The 22,163-nt window shown below is 33.4% G+C and overlaps 1 protein-coding gene, 1 non-coding gene and 1 pseudogene across 3 annotated transcripts; 1 reads left to right on the top strand and 2 right to left on the bottom strand.

Moving 5' to 3' along the window:
• The first annotated feature begins 275 nt into the window (after window positions 1-275).
• Window positions 276-378, top strand: LOC143586224 (U6 spliceosomal RNA). The gene has a single exon (XR_013144673.1). It is a non-coding gene; the product is annotated as a U6 spliceosomal RNA (small nuclear RNA).
• A 4,163-nt stretch (window positions 379-4,541) lies between these two features.
• LOC143586216 (disease resistance protein At4g27190-like) lies at window positions 4,542-14,592 on the bottom strand. Its single transcript, XM_077067813.1, has 5 exons — window positions 11,742-14,592; window positions 11,089-11,586; window positions 7,025-7,648; window positions 6,148-6,632; window positions 4,542-4,611 (listed from the first exon to the last, which is right to left on the bottom strand). The coding sequence occupies exons 1-5, from the start codon at window positions 14,589-14,591 to the stop codon at window positions 4,542-4,544; spliced, it is 4,527 nt and encodes a 1,508-aa protein (XP_076923928.1). The 5' UTR covers window position 14,592.
• Window positions 14,593-18,000: 3,408 nt separating this feature from the next.
• Window positions 18,001-21,183, bottom strand: LOC143586215 (protein TIC 62, chloroplastic-like; annotated as a pseudogene). Its single transcript, XR_013144672.1, has 10 exons — window positions 20,997-21,183; window positions 20,131-20,245; window positions 19,969-20,041; window positions 19,648-19,684; window positions 19,409-19,585; window positions 19,217-19,298; window positions 19,061-19,133; window positions 18,365-18,473; window positions 18,133-18,285; window positions 18,001-18,033 (listed from the first exon to the last, which is right to left on the bottom strand). The product of XR_013144672.1 is annotated as a protein TIC 62, chloroplastic-like (transcript).
• Window positions 21,184-22,163: the final 980 nt, after the last annotated feature.

The following is a 22,163-nucleotide window of genomic DNA, read 5'->3' as shown; positions in this document are numbered from 1 at the left end:
AGATAAAACTCTAATTAGAATTGTTTCGTTTCGTATTCAACTTTATAGTTATGTCTTCATTTAGACACCCCCACACCGCAAACCGAGCTCCTACCGAACGCATCCCCATTGCATCCCCGCCGCAACGCGCGGGCACACCTACTAGTAATTAAATAAAGCACAATGTTGTTTTTCAAAAGGGAAATAAAAGTAAAAGAAACTAAACAGTTTATCCCACATCGATACTTGGATGAATTTTGGGCTACTTTAAAATACCGAGCTGGATGAAGATTATTGTCCCTTTGGGGACGTCCGATAAAATTGGAACGATACAGAGAAGATTAGCATGGCCCCTGCGCAAGGATGACACGCACAAATCGAGAAATGGTCCAAATTTTTTTCTATTCCGTTTCCTTCGGGGACATCCGATAAAATTGGAACCATAAGTTTTTTTGATCCTCTAGAGTCTGCTGTTTTTAGTTTACGCTAAACCCCAACAGTTTACAGAGGTTATTATCTTAATGAATGTGAGTAATCTTGACTCAGCATGTTTGGTGAAACAAAAAACACTAATTTTGATGTTTTAAGCTCCTCAATATTTGAATATTACATTTAAGATGTTTGATTGCATGAGATAAATTGCAAATTACTGACTCATTATTTGAATATTACAGTTATGACTTATTAATTAGCCATAACTGTCAATTGAAATGCTTATTTTATGAATTGAGATACTAGAGGTTGTATCGATTTGCATGTATGAGTAATTGATAGAGAAATTGAGTTGTGATAGCTTTGGATTGTATCAATTTACAGTGAGATTGAATTTCAGGTTTATCGATCTTATCCGCTATAGCTTCGGATTGCATTGATTTACATTGAGATTGAGATTTAGGTTTATCGATCTAATTGGTTGCTTATATTGCATGCATGAGTAACTGGTAGAGAAATTGAACTGTATGATGAATTTGTATGGATTGTATCGGTTTACAGTGAGTTTATGATGCATGCACAGTTTGGTTATTATGCAGTGGTGTTAGTGGATTTATATTGTCTTCACTCTAGGGACCGCGTGTTGATTTGAGAAGTTAAGAGGGTGCGATTAACCATCACAGAGAATTGATGTTACAACTCTCAGGATATATATATATCTTTGAGATTATTCATGGGTTTGCTAATGTTTGGATTTGGTTATTTGTTGTCTGGAATGTTAACTTTTTGGTTTAACGTTTCTGTTTTTAATATGTAGGCCTTACATATGCGATGTTTACACACGGTGGTATTGTATTAGCTTGCGCTGATAGTTCAGCTGGTTTTTATATCAAACCAACAACGGGTCAAATAGTCAGAAGAAGCCTCCCCCCCCATAATTACATAATTTCGTTGCTATTTCATTCAATTAATAAGCGAATGAACATGAACACATGTTTCTTTGGTTCATTTATGTTTGTGAATGTTCATTTACATTCTTTCATTTATGCTAGTTTATTTATGTTTAGTTTTGAATGAAACTTTAATGAACAATATACATTTGGATGTTATCCAGAAAGTCAAAAGAAACAAAGTTTAAAGATGTTCAAAGTCAACTGTTATAAAGAGAGTAAAAAGGATACAAAGTTGTAATGAATATTCAAGCAATTAATTTACCAAGATGATAAAAACCAATTTAAGTTGAAGAGGCAGTCAACACGTTAAAGAAAATGTCGAAAACATTTTGGGAGCTTCTATTAATCTCCTTTGATTCTTGATCTTGTCATGGATCTAAACCTACATGTAACCAATGTTATAGCAAGGGGTTCGTACCTGCCGGTTGAACCGGTAATATCGGCTTTCACACCCGTGGTGAATACAAAAGTTTTAGTCAGTAGGTGTCAAAAAAAGTTAACCTAGAATGAACAAAGTCAAACTATAATGGGGTGTTTCAAAGCAACATGGGTTGGGTTAAGAATAATTATATTACATAAACTACGTTTCGATATGTAAGCAACAAATTTAATTAAACACAATAAACAATATACATGATACAATTGACTTCTACATGATTTTATGTTTTGTAAACGGTCAATTACGGCTTCATTTGTAAGACATGCCAGCGACTCATTCATTATTTCATGCTTTAGAAACCTAGAATCCAAATCATTACTCCCCAAATGACAACAAAAATCCACTACCTTTTGAATTTTAAGAAAAGCGTAAACAATCAAATTATAAACAAAATCAACAAAATCAAAATAAATAAACAATTGATGACGTTTCTAGTTGTCTCCCACTCCTGTATAACTAGCAGACTCTAAATTTCCTCGTCACTAGGGACCCAGTCTCCAAACACACATCCCTGCATAAATAGAAAACAGTAAAAACAAAATATTGAATCACAATTACATTAACAGGAACCGAATCACTTCTACTTACCTCTTGTTTCTTTGTCATTATGAAGGAGTTGATGTCTTCCCCTACATGAAAGAACTCAATACCTGTCTCTACTAGTTTTAGCTTAGGAGCAACTACACACCCCTCAGTGAAAACCTCTATTTCTGGGCATTTTATAATTAACGTAATGTCACTCACTTTCCCATCACATTCTTCTTCTTTCTCGATAATTACCTCCATATGATAGCAACTACTTATATATAGTTCCTGGAGATGCGTGAGACCGCCAACCATGGAAGGTGTAAAAACATATTCCAAACTATTGCATAGAGTAATATGAAGTCTTGTTAGGTGTGGAAACTCCAATCTTGTCCACTGATTGCTCTTCCATATATACTTGAGTCTTGGTAGATCCATTAACTGCACTTCTCTTAGCTTTGGAACTATCACTACAGTTTGTGACTCGTTATTTGCCACTTCCGATGTTACTTCAAATACCTCCTCAACATCCCAACAGCATTTTACAATAACCTCTTCTAGATTTTGCAAATGTAGCAACTCATTGGATGGAACTATCTTTTTAAAGTTGACATCATCTAAAGACATTTGAACCCAATTATGGTAGGACCAGGGTGCCCCTTGTGCAATAGCAGGGGCCAAGCTTGAACTTGAGGCTGGAGTCTAAAGAGATGAAAGAAAAGGACAAAACAACACATATGTTAGAGAAAACAACATTCTTTTTATCAAACAACTGAACAGATTGGATATATGAGATCTAGGGCTGGAAAAAGCCATCCATATGGTTTTTTGGGTCAAGTAATTTGAAAAGTGAAATGGATCATTCAAGAAGGTCAATTGGGTTGAAAAAATTTATAAGTGGCTTTCGTTTATGAGTCTAAATGGGCCAACACAAGGTTCATCCTATTTTATTTCAAAACAAAACTCAATATTTTTCAATTAAAATTGTGGTACGTGCAACGCATATCCCGACGCGTTTTGCGCCAAAACCAAATAAACTGAAACGAATAAAAAAAAACAGAATAAATTGAAACAAAACAAACACATCAAAATAAACGGAACCGAACCAAAATGAAACCAATAAAAGACCAAAACGAAACAAAAAAAAACCAAAAAAGAACAAAAAAACCAAAAAATGACCAAAACAAAACAAAAAAGCAGAAAAAGTCAAAAGCAAACCGAAACAAAAACAACCAAAACAAAACAAAAAAGAAACGAAAACGAAACCCAAAAAACGACCAAAAACGAAAAAATTTGGAAGACTCCAAACCAAAAGGCGAAACAAAAATCGGAAAACTCAAAAACCGAAAGAACGACCAAAAATGAAACAAAAGAAACTGAAAAAATCTCAACCGAACAGAAAGCAACCAAAACGAAAGAAAAAAACTGAAACCAAAAACGAAAAAACGACCAAAACGTAACAAAAAACCAAAACCGAAAAAATGACCAAAACAAAACAAAAAAAATGAAACCGAAATTGAAAAAACCGAAGAAAACGAAACAAAAAAAAACTGAAAATGCAAAAACCGAAACGGAACAGAAAAACCGATCAAAACAAAATAAAAACTAAAAAATGTCGAACCAAACCGACCACAACGAAATAAAAAAACGAAAACGAAACAGAAAAACTATAATTCCTAGAGAGGCCATCACACTGGTGGAAATTCCTAGAATATTCAGGTTGTTAAGTGAAGCTTTAGTTGCAAGCCTTCTCTGAATTAAGAAAGATAATAACTTGGCTGAATACTATCTTTGTAGCTTACACTGGGCTTAAATTAATATGGTAGAGGTTCAAACCTATTTCGGGTCAAGAAACCTGAGTTTTATGCTGGTATTTTGGATTTTTCATACTCAGGGGAATTTTGGTCTTTTCAAACTAATCAAAATGAATGGTATACAGGAAAGTCAACGGGAAAGTCAAAGTAAAACTTCCTGGTGTAGTTGACGCATGAATACTAAGGAATATTGGTTGTTTGGTGATCAGGGGTATTTTTGGTATTTTGTTATGTCTTTGAAGCATAAAGTCAACCATTCATATGATAGTCAACTCAGAAAGTCAAAAAGATCTAAATTCTATCATGTTCTGGTCAAGATGGATTGCTAGCAGATTAAGTCAAACTCAGATTCAGCAAAGTCAACAAAAACATAAACTGTTTAATGATTGTTGGTTAATCTTAAAATGTCAAAGCTGCTTCAACTGCCAAAGTCAAATGGTTTGGATCAGAGCTGTCTTCTGTTCTCTTGCTGTTGTTATCAGCAATCCATTGATAAAGTTAACTAATATGGTGAAGGTAGTTAAAGATTACAAGAGGTTATGTGCAGGGTTAACTGTAACTGGGATAAGACTCATGAACTTGTTTAAACCGCTATTTTAGAAAAAAACCGCCCGACCAAAAATTTTGAAACTGGCTGGAGATCAGAAATTTTTGCTGGACCATGAATTTATACTTTGGGCATCCATTTATTATGTTGGAGGCCTAATTTTGATAAGTTGTGCGGTCTTTGTTATGTGTACTTAGATTGTTGTATTTTAGGAGATGTCATGGTGCTGAGCCCGACCTTCGATTCTTGTATAGTAGTTGGGCTAGCACGGTAGTAGTTTGGGGGCATTCCTAATTAGCTAAGATGCCTTGGTTAGTATATAGTTTGCCAAGGCCTCGGCTTTTTTTAACCAAAAAAACCCTATAAATAGTCAAAACCGAACAAAACGAAACAACCGTTACGAAACCGAAAACACCGACCAAAACTGAAAAAGGACGAAATCAAACCAAAACGAAACAAAAAAAACTAAAACCAAACTGAAAAGAGATAAAAAAAAATAACCAAGACGAAACAAAATACAGAAAACCTGAAAAAAGTCAAATCCGAAACGAAGCCGAAACCGAAAAACCGACGAAAAAATAACAAAAAAACTGAAAAAATGTCGAAATTGAAACGAAACAAAAAAACCAAAACAAAACCGAAAAAACCAACCAGAACAAAACAAAGGTTTTCCATGTAAAATTAACACATCTTGGGCTCAACTCATCCTAAACTTTTCTTTAAATGATCCATCTTGACCCAAACTAGAGGTGCAAAAAAAACCCGTACCTGGACCCGAAGAAAATACTCGGAACCAGTTTTTGTTATACCCGAAACCGACCCTACCTGTAGTGTATGAATAGGGTATGCATTTTGAGCTCAATACCCGTACCCAAAACCTTACCCAAATTATACCCGATACCATTTTTGAATACCCGTACATGAATTTTCATAGTAAATTTTTATGTTCACTTCACAACTTTTACATTTAAGTTTTTTTTAAGTGCATATTATAAGGTACTAATTTGCACTTGAGTGAATTCATGGTTTTTGTAATATTTAATTGTTTTTAAAAATTACAAAGCAAATTTAATTTTAAACGAATTTAAATATATATAAAAAATTAAAATTTCAAAACCGGGTAATGATACTTGGTCATACCTAAACACATACCCGATTCCAATACCCGACTATACCGGAACCCGATCATACCCTACCTGGGTATCTAGGATTGAGTTTTTCTTCTCAATACCCTACCCGAACCAATACCCGACTATATCGGAACCCGATTTCTCTCAATACTCGATTTTCCAATACCCGATCATACAGAACCCGGTTCCATACCCGAAACTGGGTATTGGAAAAAACCTGATTTATAGTGTTAAAAGAAAAGGAAAGAAAAAGAAAGTATAAAAACACACCTGATGAAAGTTAAGGCCACATTCAGGATTATATTTGCCTAGCCTTGTGTGTATATACTTGAGATTTGGAGCTGTTGACTCACCATATGTGAACACCATCATTTGGGGGCAATTCTTCATCTCGACGTAATCTAATGATGGCCACTCGAAGTCAACATTCCTCCCCAAGAAGAAACCTTCAAGCTTTGGCAAATCCATTAGTGTAATATATTTTAAACGAGGCAAGACAACCTTAGACGATAATGATTTCTCTCCATTTTCTTCCCTCACAATCACTTTCAATGACTTGCAATCAGATATGGACAGCTCTTTGAGGTTCTTAAGGCTTTCAAGTGTGGAAAATGTGAAAACATATTCCAATTGGCCACACCTACTAATGGTGAGTATCTTGAGGTTGGTTAGGTCATGACGCATAGCAATATTGTTGGGTCTTGGCAATGGGAGGTTTCCTTGGTCAAAGTTACTGCTAGTGCAATCATTAATGTTGTTGATTGCTTCACTTCCAAACACCAATGATCCACAGTAAGATGGAGTCACACCTGACTGCAGTAAATAAAAAGTCAATGTTAAAATATTCGTACAATAATTTAACAAATGCATATCATTGGATCACCAAAGTCTGTCATTTTTACTTGGAATACAATAATTTAATGTAAATATTTTTCAGTAATTGTAGTTTCATCACTTACAACCTTAAATCCCTAATAAGAAAATGATCCAGTTATTACATGTGTTTACGTTTAAAAACCAAGATTTAGTCTTATGGATTTTGAGTTGAAAGCAGGTCTGGTTGAAGTTGGTGTTCTGTTTTCGTACAGCTGCATTATCGATTCATCTGGCAACACTTCATCTTCATGTGACGACGGTGATTACAAGGTCAGCCAATGAATATGACAGCAACAGAATATAACGAGTTTTCGACAGTAACAAAAAACAGGTAGAAAACATACCTTAAATTGATCATGAATGACATCGGTTGTCCTCTTGGCAAGAACACCACCAAGATGCTTCAGATTATCTAGGCAAAAGAGATATATATCATCAAGACATGGGAACAAAGTGTAGGCAGATGCATTCAGTACCGCATCTTCTATATCATCAACTTCACTCAAAACAATTTCTTCCATTCCTTGACAGTATCTTATGTCGAGTCTCTTTAGGCTGGATAGAAGTTTGGCCATGAGAGGTGAAAACAAGTACTTAATGTTGTTGCATTTGTACAAGTTTATAGTTGTGAGGTTTTGGAATGAGGATTGTGGTTGGTGTTTGTGAAGTATAAACAATTCATTCCAGTTGTTGCACTTCCACACATGACTTAACGTGTCCATGTAGTATAATCGTAATTCTTGAAGATATGGAAGTAATGGTTGTTGTTGTTGAGTTGTTACCGGTTCTCTATTAATACTTGGACATTCCATCTCAAACATCACCTCTACTCCTTTAAGTCCATCCAATCTAATCTTACGGAGGTCATGGAAAGCCTGTGTGAGGTGATAGGATGGGTATTCAACTACAGACATATTATCCTCATCTTTTGCCATATCTGTAATCTCCGTATCCTAGCAACAGTTTGTGAAATTAGTAATAAACAAACAAATATATTTATATATATAGAGGAGGGTTAAAATAAAAACAAGTAGTTTCATAAGAATGATAGGAATAAATCATAGCCATTGGAACATTTTAATCAATGGTTGAGATTTAAAATTACCAAAAACCGACATAATTTCCTAGAATAACTCTTTCACCATAATAACCGTCATAGTTTCCTAAAAATTGTTCTTTCACCATAATTTGTAATGCCACATGTCAAAAAACTATTGGTTCTTACAATTCATAGGAAACTTCTTATTTTTATTTGAAACCTGTTATATGTATATATATACACATGATATATAGGATTAGGATTGTGAGAACTTTTTGGGAATTGAGAACTATGAGAACCATTTTAAACAAAAAAAGCCTAAAAATAAAAAAAATCATAAAACAAAAAAAAAAGTAAAAAAACCAAAATTCTTATATTTCATTCCGGATTCATAAAAAAAACACAAGAAAAAAAATTCTCGGTTTTAGCAAAATTATACATATATGTATAATATGTACATATATGTACACGCATGTTTTTTTATACATATATGTATAATTTAAGGTAAATGATAATGTACATATATTACGCAACTAGAGATTAAATGAAATTATACACATGTGTGTAGGTATAATACGAATTAATTACATTTTTTTATGAAACCGGAATGAAATATAAGAATTTTGGTTTTTTTTTACTTTTTTAAAATTTTTTCCTTTTTTTTTGTTTTATAATTTTTTAAAATATTTTTAGATGTTTTTTTTAGTGATCCAAAATGGTTCTCAAAGTTCTCAATATATATATATATATATATATATATATATAGTTAGTATCATTTCAGAACTCCGAAAAACTTAAGAACTTTTAAGAATTCATAACAACCAAACATTTTTTTGATTTTTTTTCATATATTAACATTGTTTGAAACTAATTTTATCATATTTTATATATAAATTTTTGATTACATATATAAATCACAAGTTTACATATGTGTAAAATTTATGTAATAACAAAACTTACATATATGCAAAAAAAAATTTTAGATATGTGTAAAAACTAATTTTCATAAATATAATCGTAAATATAGATATAAAAAGTGATAATACTACAATAAAATAACATTAACATACAAAAATTTATATAAAAAACGTTAGTTATTAAGAGTTCTTTCATGTTATTAAATAATTTAAAAGTTTTGTAATGATATATATATATATATATGGGAGATTTCAAATGAGAACCACTTTGAGTTTTAAGAACTCAGTGTAACAAAAAAAAATTTTGAATTTTTTTACACAAGCGTAATATATGTAGGTTAAATACACTTAAAAAAAATTACAGAATTTTTTACGCACCGAGTTTGCTTTTTACATATGTGTAACGGACGTAAAAATTAGTGTAACCACTTACATTTTTATTCTCTCTTCTACTTTGATTTTCTAATCAAATTTAATTTCAACCACATAATCTAATCCATTTAATTAAATGTGTGGCCTAGAATGAAATTCTTAAAACTCAACAAGATTCTCAAAAAGTCTCTCCCCTATATAAATATATATAGTTTTTATACTTGTATCAAGGTTTGAATGACAACAGAAGTGAAAGACTAAAACAAGTATTCAATTTTATATATTTTAACAAGTTACTTCTGTCCTAAAAGTATACTTTAGCTAATTTAACTAATTTCATAACCGTAATGTCTAACAAACAGAATACTTATTTCATATTTCTAGTAATTCATTAGTTGTGGTCTAGTGGTAAGAGATTTGGGTTTTTTAGTGGAGACTCAAGTTCGATCCAACTTGTGTCACTTTTTGTGTATTAAGGCAATAAAGGAGTTGAGCTAGGCCTTGCGAGGTTGTCAGTTCGAATCCCGAGCTCACCCAGGTTTTCGTCCCACTGTGTGTTATGCCCGGGCCGTCTCCGGAAATCGTTAAAAGTTTTTGGGCCGAAGGCGAAAATTTTTTTGCCCTTAAGGAAAAAAGTTTTTTTTGTTGGGTTTAAATAATAAAATTTTTAACTGGGCTTACTAGCTTATGATTTGGACTGTGCAAATTTTTTTTATATCATTAAACATACATAATTTTTTGCATATATAAAGTTATTCTACAAAAAGGGACAAAAATGAGAAAGATTTGTAGCCACACAAAAAAAACCCCTTAAAAAAAACCATAACTCAAAATTTAATAAAAAAACGAAAAAATTAAAAACAAAAAATGTTTCCACCGTCTTTCTCGTTTTCAAAAATTAAAAAAAAAACACAATGTTGAGTGAAAAACATCATTATGTCTTTTGTTTATCATTGTGTTAGTGTTTATTTTCGTTATTAATTGTGTCTTTTTTTCTTGACATTGTGTCTTTTTTCCTTGATATTGTGTTATATTACTCAACATTGTGTTATATTTTGTTCGGCATTGTGTTATATTTTGCGATCTATTGAGTTTTTTTTTAATTATAGTTGTGTCTTTTGTTCATTTTCGTCATTGTGTCTTTCATCTCGACATTGTATCTTTTCGTCGGGGTTTTTTTTTGAACGGGAATGATGGGGGAACATTTTAGTTTTTTAAAATTTTTTGTTTTTTATTTATATTTTGAGTTATGATTTTTTATTGATTTTTTTATCGACATATATGGTTAGTATCATTTCAGAACTATAAAAAAGTTAAGAACTTTTAAAAATTCATAACAACCAAACATTTTTTTGATTTTTTTCATATATTAACATTGTATGAGACTAATTTTACCATATTTTATATACAAAATTTTTATTAGATATATAAATCACAAGTTTACATATGTGTAAAATTTATGTAATAACAAAACTTACATATATGCAAAAACAAAATTTAGATATGTGTAAAAACTAATTTTCATAAATATAATCATAAATATAGATTAAAAGTGATAATACTACAATAAAATGACATTAACATACAAATAAAAACACAAAAATAAAAAAAGTAAAAAAAAAAACAAAATTCTTATTTATCATCCCGGTTTCATACAAAAAAACACGAAAAAAAATATTCTCGCTTTAGCTAAATTATACATATATGTATAATATGTATGTATATGTACACATGTTTTTTTTATACACACATGTATAATTTAAGACAAATGATACATTACGTAACTAGAGATTAAATGAAATTATACACATGTGTATAGGCATAATATGAATTAATTTTTTTTATGAAAACCGAAATGAAATATAAGAATTTTGGTTTTGTTTTTACTTTTTTAAAATTTTCGTTTTTTTTTTGTTTTATAATTTTTTAAATATTTTTTTAGAGATTATTTTAGTGATCCAAAATAGTTCTCAAAGTTCTCAATTTGCAAAGGGTTTTATTGAGATCTTTACCCCAACTAAATAAATCTAGTACTAATTTCATATTTCTTTCTTTTTATACATACCTTTGCATCATTGTTATCAAACACAATATCGATCTCCATAATTGATCCAGCATCAAAGTTGACTGTCGTAGGTGCGAATACATTCCTAAACTTCTTACACCTTCTAATTGTTACAGTTTCAACGGCTTTAAAGGCACGAATAAGATCCCCCGAGTTATTTTCGTCATTTATCCTCCACACCTCTGTCAGCTTGTCTAGGTTCTTACAATATATCCTTCTTAAGCTGCTGGTGTTTCTATGTTGCTCAGTTTTACCCAAATCTATGTTAAATAACACTTCAATGCTACAACATCTTCGCACTTTAATCTCTTCTAAATGACTCAGTAATCTCATTGGATTCCTTGGAAAAAGGTTCACAAGACAATCACAACCAACCACTTTAATCTCTCTTAACATGGAAACATTATCTTCTTCGCCACTAGTAATATCATCAGCCCATAACTTCTTCAACTCCTTCAAACGATAAATTGTCAGCTCCGACAACTTTGGAAACATAACCTGCATCATAGGTTATAACTAAATGAAACATACATTGTTGTGTACGTAAACAACAAAATTATTTTTTAACGCTTTTTCAATCAATAAAAAAGTTGAAAATATAATGTTAGGAAATACAAGTTATCCAGTATTAAGGTGAATATAAATGTGATTACCTCTTTGTTGAATAATGGTTGCGTGTCAGAAATATCATACTCATGAATGATGCTTGTAAAATCAGGAAGGTCATAAAGGCTCAACTTCACCAATTCTGGTAGCTCCATTACTTTCACATGACTATCAGACAAACTTACAAGTGATTTTAAAGCACGACATGAGGAAACTGTAAGGCTCTCAAGTAGCTTCAAACCATTTGCCACGGGAATTGTGAACAGGTGTGTTAACTCTTGACAATCGGAAACATGGAGGACTTTTAACCGGGAAAATGTGGAATTTTGAGGAGGAGGCATTATATCTTCAACATATATCATGTCTTTCACACTATCAGACAAACTTACAAGTGATTTTAAAGCAGGACATGAGGAAACTGTAAGGCTCTCAAGTAGCTTCAAACCATTTGCCACGGGAATTGTGAACAGGTGTGTTAACTCTTGACAATTGGAAACATGGAGGACTTTTAACCGGGAAAATGTGGAATTTTGAGAAGAAGACATTATATCTTCAACATATATCATGTCTTTCACACTTAAATGAAGCTTCTCTGTTTTAGAAAACAGCTCATTAATTTTGCAATCCAGGATATCGCTTCTGTTAGTCGTAAGATTTAACGTGTTCTTGAAGTAATATCTGTCCTCATTAGATTTAGTTTCCTTATTCAGTGAACAACCCATTGATATCCTAAATCTTTGGAGTTTTTTAAATGACAGATTTTTTGGCTGAAGAATATTCTTAAAGAATTCAAACTCTAATGCAATAAGTTTCTCTGAAAGCATCTTCAACTCGTCACAGTTGGGGTCAGTGAACCTAATAGGTTTCTCTTCAGAAGCTCTCATATAAAGCTCTTCAAGATTTTTTAAGTTTTCTAAGACACCATCATCAATACAAAGGTTAACACATCCGGTCAAATCAAGTAACTTCAACCTTTTCAACTTCCCTATTGCAGACGTTAGTTTTCGGATGTTACAGCGTGCAATGCTTAGTACCTCCAAGTTAAAAAGTTCTCCAAGAAAAGAGATATTGTTATCCACCAGTAAGCATGAATCAAGGAATAATGTTCGAAGGCTGATAGAGCATTGAAGTGAAGCTAGAAACAATGGATTCTGCATTTTGTCATATGCTATGACTTTAAGCTTTTCCATTCGCTCATGAAAACCATCAGGTAATTCGAGTAGCCTATCCCCATTCATTATTTTCAAAAGCAAAACATTTGGGTAATAAAATTCTTCAGGAAACTCAGGCATACCTTTGCATGTTAGTAAAATTCTTTCACAAGACAACCATGTATCTTGTGTAGGCCATTCGGACTTGTCACCATGGTTAACAATGGAAGCTTGCTTGAATTTTGAAATATTGCCCAAAACAAAAGCACGCGCAAGATCATGCATTTTCACACATCCTATGATAGAACTTTCTGTCAACAAATTTGCGCGTATGAGGTTACGAACAGACATGTTGGTCCGTTTTCTTGCTTCGTCTAAACTATCTGCTCTCATAAATAACTGCAAACCCCATCCATACCTCACTAACTCCTCGAGAGAAATATCAAAGTCATCTTGAAATAAGCCACAAAGAACAAAAATTGCTTTATCGTCATCCTTTTTGAGATACTCGTAGCTTATATGAAAAACTGTATACGCAACACCATCAAGGTTATCAATATCTTTAAGGTTATGGCGTTTTAAATCCTCCCATGCAAGATCCCATGCATCCTTTTCTTCATTTTTAAGAGCCTCTGCAATGGTTTTTATGGCGATAGGCAACCCACCACACTTCTTTAAAATATTTTCTCCTATCTTGCGAAGCTCACCGTCTGCATCCGAAAGTCCTACAGTTTTCCAGAAAAAGGAGTTTGCTTCTGCTTCTTCTATACCAACCATTTTGAAAACTTCTGCCTTACTTTCAACATTCATCTTAGTGAGAACCCTTTCATTTCGTGACGTGACAAGCAACTTGAAGCCTTTCGGAAAATGACTTGTGAGTCCAATGTCTTTGAGTTTGATCGCCTCCCAAACATCATCTAGTATAATCAAAATCTTTTCGCCAATTTTTGACATCCCCTCAAACTTGTTCCCAAGACGAACAGCCCTTTCCTCTATGTTATCTTCCTTTAGAGGTGCACCCACATGTTTTGCAATATCTTCTTGAGTAGCAATTGGGTCATATTTTGTCCCAATAGTCTTCCTCACAACCCATTTAAACATTCCCCTCTTCTTCACAGCCTTCTCTATATCTTCCATCATTGTGGTCTTGCCGACACCTCCCATCCCCCAGAGACCCACCATTTGGGTCTCATTATCCGCTTCAAGTAATTCCAGTACATCATTGAATAACAATTTTCTGGACGGGAAGATGTTTTGGGCAATATCGTGATCATAAGCAGTTTTAGAGGTGGATGGCCCTGGAGTACTAATTACCCGACCAAGAGGTCTTTGTGTATCGGTCCACTTGATTTCCCTTTGTTGCTCAAGCAGGTTATTTATCTTTTCCAAAATACTGAATGATCTTTTTCCTGCTTTGTATCTAGTCTTGAGATTCAAGCATCCATTTCCACCATTTGGAATAGTTCCCGCCTCTTTTATTACACTTTCCACTCGTTCCAACCATCCACGTACACGATCGGGTATAAGGCGATCATTTCTCAAAGCATCATTCTTGTTCTCTTCAACCTCATGTTTTGTTTCGTTCAAGTTTTGCAACCTTTCATTCATGTTTGTGACGTGTTTTGTTGAGGAGAAGAAGAAGCCCAGGTGCTTCTTAACAGGTACCATCAAAGATTCAACAATGGGATTAATAATTGGAGTTACGAATTCCATATTCCTGTAGTAGGCAAACAATAAAGTAATCATTAATAAAACAGAATGCGATTTGATATGCCTATTTTGACAGGATGTATATATTAATTTGTACAAAGTTACACTATACATATAAAGTTAAATATGTGTGCTTATATATTTTAGATTTCTGCCAGTTAAATTAAAAATATTTAAAAAAGAATGTAGAAAGTAAAACGAAATTTAAAAATATATATTTTTTTATTTTTAGTGTATTGATTTCTAGTCACTATGGATGGCAATGGACCGGGTTCGGAACAATTAATACACATCCCTAAAGAAAATTTAATTTTACATATAATGAATGTAATGAAGAAATGAAGTATTTGTACGTCTTGTTAAGAAAATAGAAACTAAAATTTTTCGGGTAAATTGTTTTAAAATCATAAAACCACCCTGCTTATGTAATTAAAATAACTATTGTTTCATCATCTCAAGATCTTTGTAATGGAAGCTAGCAGGTATCAAAAGATAATAATCTAAAAGATAATAAACAAGTAAAGATTACCTTGCTTTTGTCTTCTTTGGTGTTCAAGAGAGATGCAAACAAGCGGAGAAAAGCAAAGCAGAAAGTAGCAGTGGTAGAGTCATAAGTGATACAAGGAATTTAATGCTTGTCATGTTTTAGACCATTCAAATCTTATCCACTGAATCAATGTTTTCAAACCCGAATCGTATATCAATTCGGGTATCTTACCGTGCCACGGGTCTGACCGGTCCGGAAGGTCGGACCGGGCATTGACCCGGATGAAGATCACAAAAAATATAAATATAATTATATATACAACTTTTATACACATATAATTATTTTATTATCTAGGATTACTCGTCCTGTCAAACCTAACAAGTTCACTTGCTTAGCTTGTTTTCCTCATCCTCGTGTGTGCACACTTTCATGTGTGTTTTCATAACCCCGTTTTATTTTTATTACTTTTGGGTTGTAGCATGTATGCCACAAACAAGTTTATGTTATTTACATTTATTATATTTTTACAAAACAATTTACGTATATGTCCTTGCGTGTTTAGTTCTTACATTGTGTTTATGATTTAGTGCTTACTTGCTACGTGTTTACGGTTTTGTATGGTGGTGGATACTCATTCGCATACTCATACGAATACACACAGTGTTGTTGGTGTGCCAATTTGGTGGCGATTGGGACTAGGGTGGTTTCTATGACTACTTCACACAGGTTGGTGTTTGATGAGGATGGTGTGGTCGTTGTGTTAGGCTAGGTTTTAATAATAATAATAATAATAATAATAATTATTATTATTATTATTATTATTATTATTATTATTATTATTATAATACAAGATGATGATGATGATGATGATAATAATAATAATGTTATTTTTGAATGAAAAATAATTACATATTCAAATAGTTAAAAAAAAAAGATAGAATTGCCCCAGACCTAACCTAACGTTAAGAAATGAGGCAATGGCATATTTCCCCATACAAATCTCTTTAAATGCACATATACCAAATCAAGAGTTTAAATGCATACTTACCCATCGTTAACTAAAAAACTTGCATAATTTCCAATGTGGTGTAGTGATAGGAAGCCTAGATTTCTTAATGGATACCCAAGTTCAATTCCCACAAACAAGGGATGATGATGACCTGTTGCCATCTCAACTAAAGTGAGTTCCTAAATAAAATGTATTATTACAGGGGCTTCAACGACGCGCATTTGCGTAAGAGTTAATTTACACGGATGCCCCATGTGGTTTATAGAGTTCGTATATCCTCAACTTTGAAAAATTACATATATATCCCTAATTGTTTCTAAAACGTAACATAGATGTTCCTTCGAGTGGATGGGGGTTTGTTTTTTCTAGTTAAGTGTGTGTGGATTACTAAAATAACCTTAGTATTAAAAAAATGAATACATTAAACATTAAAAGAAATATAAATGAGTCCATTTGAAAAAATATACAAGTAAAAAATAAATTATTTGATAAAGATGGGTCCCACCCACTCTTATTTTCATTTTCATCAAATGGTCATCTTCATGCCTAGCCATCACCACACCACCACCACTCCTATCACCATTGCCAGCACCTGCAACTACCACTTACATCACCACTCTTACCACCATCTATATCAAAAACCCGTTCTTTTTCACCGTAGGGTCAAAATGTGCAAGAATAAGAAGTCAATCTTGATTTGTTGGCAAAATGATGGTGGTTGTCTAAAATTGATAGCCAGTGTTTATGCGAAATGTAATACAGGAAATACACAACACCACTGAACTATAGCTGGCACAACAAACATTAGTGATCTAGACTGACTAGACAATACATACTCCATCAAAAAATATGGTAGTATGATAAAGTGATTACTTTCGTAAGGTCAGAGAGCAAAACATATAGTTATGATGCATGGTTTGTTACATATGTACAATATTAACACGAGAATCACAACTAAAGCACACTATTGATAGCGGTCCGCTCCAAGGACCACTTTATGTCACTAGACAGTAAATTTTCATGTTGTACTAGTGGGGCCTACTTGGACCAATGATTGATTAGTTGTATCAAAAGTATTATTTATTCTATAGTAATAATAATATCACCCCAGGGGTATTATGATATTGTCCTCACTAACACTACATTCCAGTCTCTTTGACAAACTTATAAAGCAGCCAATATCAGCGCCAAAACTACTACTGATATTGTTCTCACTGTCACCACATTCCAGTCTCTTTTACAAACTTATAAAGCGATCAAAGTTATTTTATTGAACACGTCGATCATAAATTCAAATTATAATTCATTCGTATCTAAATTCCATTTACAAATTCAGTTGCAATTCCTTAAAATTTTTGGCTTTTGGGCATAGCCGGTGGCAAATTTAGAAGAAAAACTATGAGCCATGTGTCATGCTGAACAACCATTTAATGACACTTATCATTTAATATTGCTCGTCATTAATGAGAAAATATAGTTACAATACACATTGCGTTTGCGGAAGCGTAAAACAAGCATAACATTTTAACCCATAGTGCGCAACTAGGTGCCCAGACATGATATTTCATGAAAAAATCTAATAATGCTTCGATGCTTGATAAAATCCGTGCATCCATGAATCACCCTAATTTCTGATGTGCACCTCAGATAGACATGCAAAAAAGTGTTTCAGGAATCGTGTATTTTCAGGAAACGGAATTGGCTAGGAAACCGCTCTGGTGTGGTCAACAAAAGTTGGTTTGGTAGTTGACCGAATTTTGACGGGGTTTTATTAGTTGGGTCTGGGCTTGACCGGGTAGAGGTAGAGGTGGAAGCGGTTCTAGCGGGCCCGGGTACAATTTTTCCGAGGAACCGAAACCTAGTTTGTACCCGCCGAGCGGGTAGGACTGGGTCCAGTTCCGGGTTCGGGTCCAGCAGATTGTATCTTCCATGACATTGATCATGATTCTTCATAGGGCTCCTACAAAACCACTACATGATTCCTAAAAACAATAAAATCAACAATGAGAAAGAAACAATATTAAGGGACACAATCACACAAATTATTTTGAAGTGATAAGATGTAAACAAAGATTATGCACCTTAGGTTTGGTAGGTATCGGGCGTTGAGGTGGTATTTTTGTTAGGAGGTCACCCATGGGGGTCAATGGTGCTGTTGTTTCGGCAACTACTTCAACTACTTTACAATACGAAAGATTGGGGTTTTTAGCCATAAACGCAAGGAGTTATGCCACCTGATATTAATAATCATGGTCACATTTATTGACTTCTCATATCCTATAAATATGCAATAGATGTTTGATGGAAGAACACCTGTAAATTTGAAACTAGACCACCAAATAAAGTGTCTTCTAGAGAGGGTAAGATTATGTGTTTCCTTGAAGGAGTCTGTCGGACGCTCCATGCCTCCAGGTCTCACTATCTGAAAAAAAAAAAGTTTGTAAGCGTCTAAATTATGTGTTTGGCACCGAGGTGAGTTTATTTAACTCCGCCTAGTTACTAATAATCGATCAAAGGTGGTCACCCTCAACCAGAATTACATCTAGTTGGTCAACTTGGGCATATTTTGACTTATAAAACAAAACATAATTCATATTTCTATAATATTAAAAAAAGAATATCACTTTTTTCAATTAACGGTTATCAAATTTTAGAATAATTTAGTATTTAAAAATGCATCTTTTTATTTATATTGATATTCACTTATTTTGTTATAAATATTAGTAAACTTATGATATTTGACATGTATATAATATCCAAAAATTAATTTTCTTTATATTTACCATTTCCAGAGTACTCCTCGAGTACACCCAACTCCTCAGTCGACCGTCTATGGTCCACCTAGCGACTTTTGCAACATTGATTATTATTAGTGTTAGTATTCTAATAATTATTATTATTAGTAGTATTAGTATTGATTTTTTGCAGTATAACCCAATAATGTAACCAAAATAGCCCATCCATAAGTAAATACGTCAAAATAGCCATCCCTTGTTTATTCTAACTCACAGTGTAAGGAATCCCGCTAGCAAGTAATGCTTCTTCAGCCTTTCTTTTCCAACATAGAACTCCCCAAAACAAACTCCAAACAAAAAAATAAAAAATCAGTGTACGCATCATGTTAATGCAGAAATGATGGCTACCAAAATTTTCAATTGAACTTACTTCAATACAGCAGCAGGAAATCCAAACTTGTTTGTTCCCAAAGAAGTAACCAAAATAAAATGTTTAGCTTTCACAGCAGCAGCTACATATATAAAGAAATACTACAGTTCATGCTTTATATCAGTAACCAATTTTCTTAAACTCGAATAACATGTTTAATGCAAAAGATTAAGTATTTTAAACTCTAAATACCTGCATCGATAAGGTTCTTTGTGGCTTGAAAGTCAATTCGGTAGGGCCCGGTAACATCAAATATTTCCTTCTCACTCGCGCCAATGGTACATATAACTGTTGAAGCATTGCCCAATGCAGGCTTAATCTGCTCTGGTTTCTCCAAATCACACTCCACAAGTTGAAGCTTCTCTATAGCTGGACTACAGAGTGGGCATATTTCCATACATACTAACAAACAAAATACTTCAAAATCTTACGCTAACTTCCATCGTCAAGCTTCATATACTGCACACTCTACAAATAATAACGGTTTTGTACTTTTGGTTATTACATTTCGGGGAAAGTTAATGTACAAATTAAATTAACATGCTGACTGTGAGAATCAAGTAGTGTAATTATATATACAAGTAGAGTAATTATGTAATTACATCGTAGTGCAATTACACTATGTTGTATATATAATTACACTACTTGATTCTCACAGTTAGCACGCCAATTTAATTTGTATTTGATCCAAACCCATTACATTTCAAGAAACTGAAGAAGATTATTAATCTAATGAGTGTTAAAAGTTATACCTTCACCAAAGATTCTGCTCTTTGAGTGCTTCGTACACCAGCTCGGACGTTAAACCCTAGCTTCAAAAGCTCCCTGCACAAACCACCAATTATGTAAAAGTTTTAAAATCAAGTGCAAAAAGTTTGATGAGAGGTTATTGACATTTGTTAACTGTATTCAACCTTACTGTGCGTGAACCAACTTTGCCGGTTGCTCCTGCTACAAATATGAGATTTTCATCATTCTCACCGTCTTTTGTTTTTGTATCAGCAGGCTGTAGTCCAACTGTTGCTGCACCTTACATAAAACCAGTAGAGGATTGTTATTCAGACAGACTAAGAGGTGAAATGAAACAAAAAATCTTAAGAGGTGATTTCCCCCTTTATAGGGGTGCAAACGAGCCGAGCTGCTCGTTATATACTCGAGATCGGCTCATTAAAATCTCAAACCGAGCTGAGATTAAACGAGCCCAAGCCTGAGCTTTTATAGAGGCTCATTTAATAAACGAGCTCAAGCCTGAGCTTCACATATTGAGGTAAAGCCGGCTTGCGAACCCAAACAAGCTTTATATTTATATAATAACTATTATTATGTATAAAATTATGATAAGAGTAACTAAGTAATATATATTATTTTATATATAAAATTATAACTATATAACTATAAATAAATATGTAAATAATAATAACTAAAAAAATATAAATAAAACAATAAATAAGTACTAAATTACAAACGAGCCGAGCGCAAGCTGAGCTCACTACTCACGAGCTAAGCATGAGCTTTAGAGATAGAGCTCTAAACGAGCTAAGCTCGAGCTCTCTTAAGTTAAACGAGCCTAGCTCGAGCGCTTTTAAGTTGAAACGAGCCAAGCTCGAGCACTTTCAACCTACAAATTAAACCTACAACTTATCGAAATCAACAAATCACATATTCACATTGCAAAATTATTAAAATCAGAATACATCAAGTCGTCAAATTCAACAAATCACATTACAAAATCAAACCAAAACAAACAGCATTGACGTAGTAATAATAATAATAATAATACCTGAGGCCTGAACGTTAAACCGAACAGGTTTAAACCTAACGTCATTCGAATTCGATCGCACAACTCTCTTCGTACCAAACGATCCGATTAGCTGACGGTAACACACAACCTGACGGCTATCAACTGAGCCTTTAGTAGTAGTAGGTATGCTACTAACAACCGGCGAGTGAATTGACCGGAGCTCCATTAACTGATTTCAGTAAAGTGTTTGTGAGATAATAATAATATAATAATAAGATGGAGTTATGTGTGTGTGTGTATGGTTGGTTGGTTTGTTTAAGAGAATGGTGGTTGTGGCATCCTCTGTATTACATCTGGATATGGTGGACCCTACCTTGAAAATTCGGAATCAGTCAGGTGATAATTGGGCCTAACATGGGTTTGAGTCTTTTGACTGCCATGTATCATTTAAGAGGTGCATAAATCAAGTTTTTCTAACACCTGGTTTTTGGGGTTTTTCTAATATTTGGTTCTGGGTTCGAGTCGGGTAGCTTAAAGTCAAAACCAAACCGAAACAAAATCGACTATCCTGGAGGAAGTTCAAAAAGAATTCAGGATGTTAAGTGGAATAAAAGTTGTAAGCAACTATAGTTGTAGCTTACATTGTGCTAAAACCTATTTCAGGTCAAGAAAACTGAGTTTTATGCTGGTTTTTTGGATTCTCCACACTCAGGGGTATTTTGGTCTTTTCAGACTAATCAAAATAAATGTTATACAGGAAAGTCAAAGTAAAACTTCCTGAAGTGGTCGACGCATGTATACTAAGGAATATTGGTTGTTTGGTGATAGGGGTATTTTTGGTATTTTGCTATGTCTTTGAAGCATAAAGTCAACAATTCATATGATAGTCAACTCATAAAGTCAAAGAACTAAATTCTATCAAACTCAGATTCAATAAAGTCAATACCAGAATCATAAACTATTTGATGATTGCTGGTCAATCTTAAAAAGTCAAAGTTGTTTCAATAGGTAAAGTCAACTGATTCTGTTGATGTTGTTACCAGCAGACCATTGATAAAGTCAACAGTCAACCAATCCTGTTACATTATTATCAAGTTAAGCATTGATCTTTCCTGGCCTCTTAGTAAAGCCACTACTATGGTTATGTGCAGGGTTAAAGATTACAAGAGGTTATGTGCAGGGTTAACTGTAAGCAACCATCCTATA

The sequence above is a fragment of the Bidens hawaiensis genome, unplaced genomic scaffold (genome assembly GCF_021521415.1).
Source record: "Bidens hawaiensis isolate Kalapana, Puna unplaced genomic scaffold, B.hawaiensis_p1.1 tig00034533_1, whole genome shotgun sequence".
Lineage (NCBI taxonomy): Eukaryota > Viridiplantae > Streptophyta > Magnoliopsida > Asterales > Asteraceae > Bidens > Bidens hawaiensis.
Note: the sequence above shows the minus strand (reverse complement) of the source record. Positions and strands in the feature narration are given on the sequence as shown.

Coding starts and splice junctions, on each gene's coding strand:
- LOC143586216 (XM_077067813.1), bottom strand. CDS start 14,591: ATGATTACTTTATTGTTTGCCTACTACAGGAATATGGAATTCGTAACT. Junction 6,633..7,024: donor TTAAGGTATGTTTTCTACCT/GTTTTTTGTTAC, acceptor TATTTACTGCAG/TCAGGTGTGACTCCATCTTA. Junction 4,612..6,147: donor TCAACAGCTCCAAATCTCAA/GTATATACACAC, acceptor TGATAACAACAG/CAAGAGAACAGAAGACAGCT.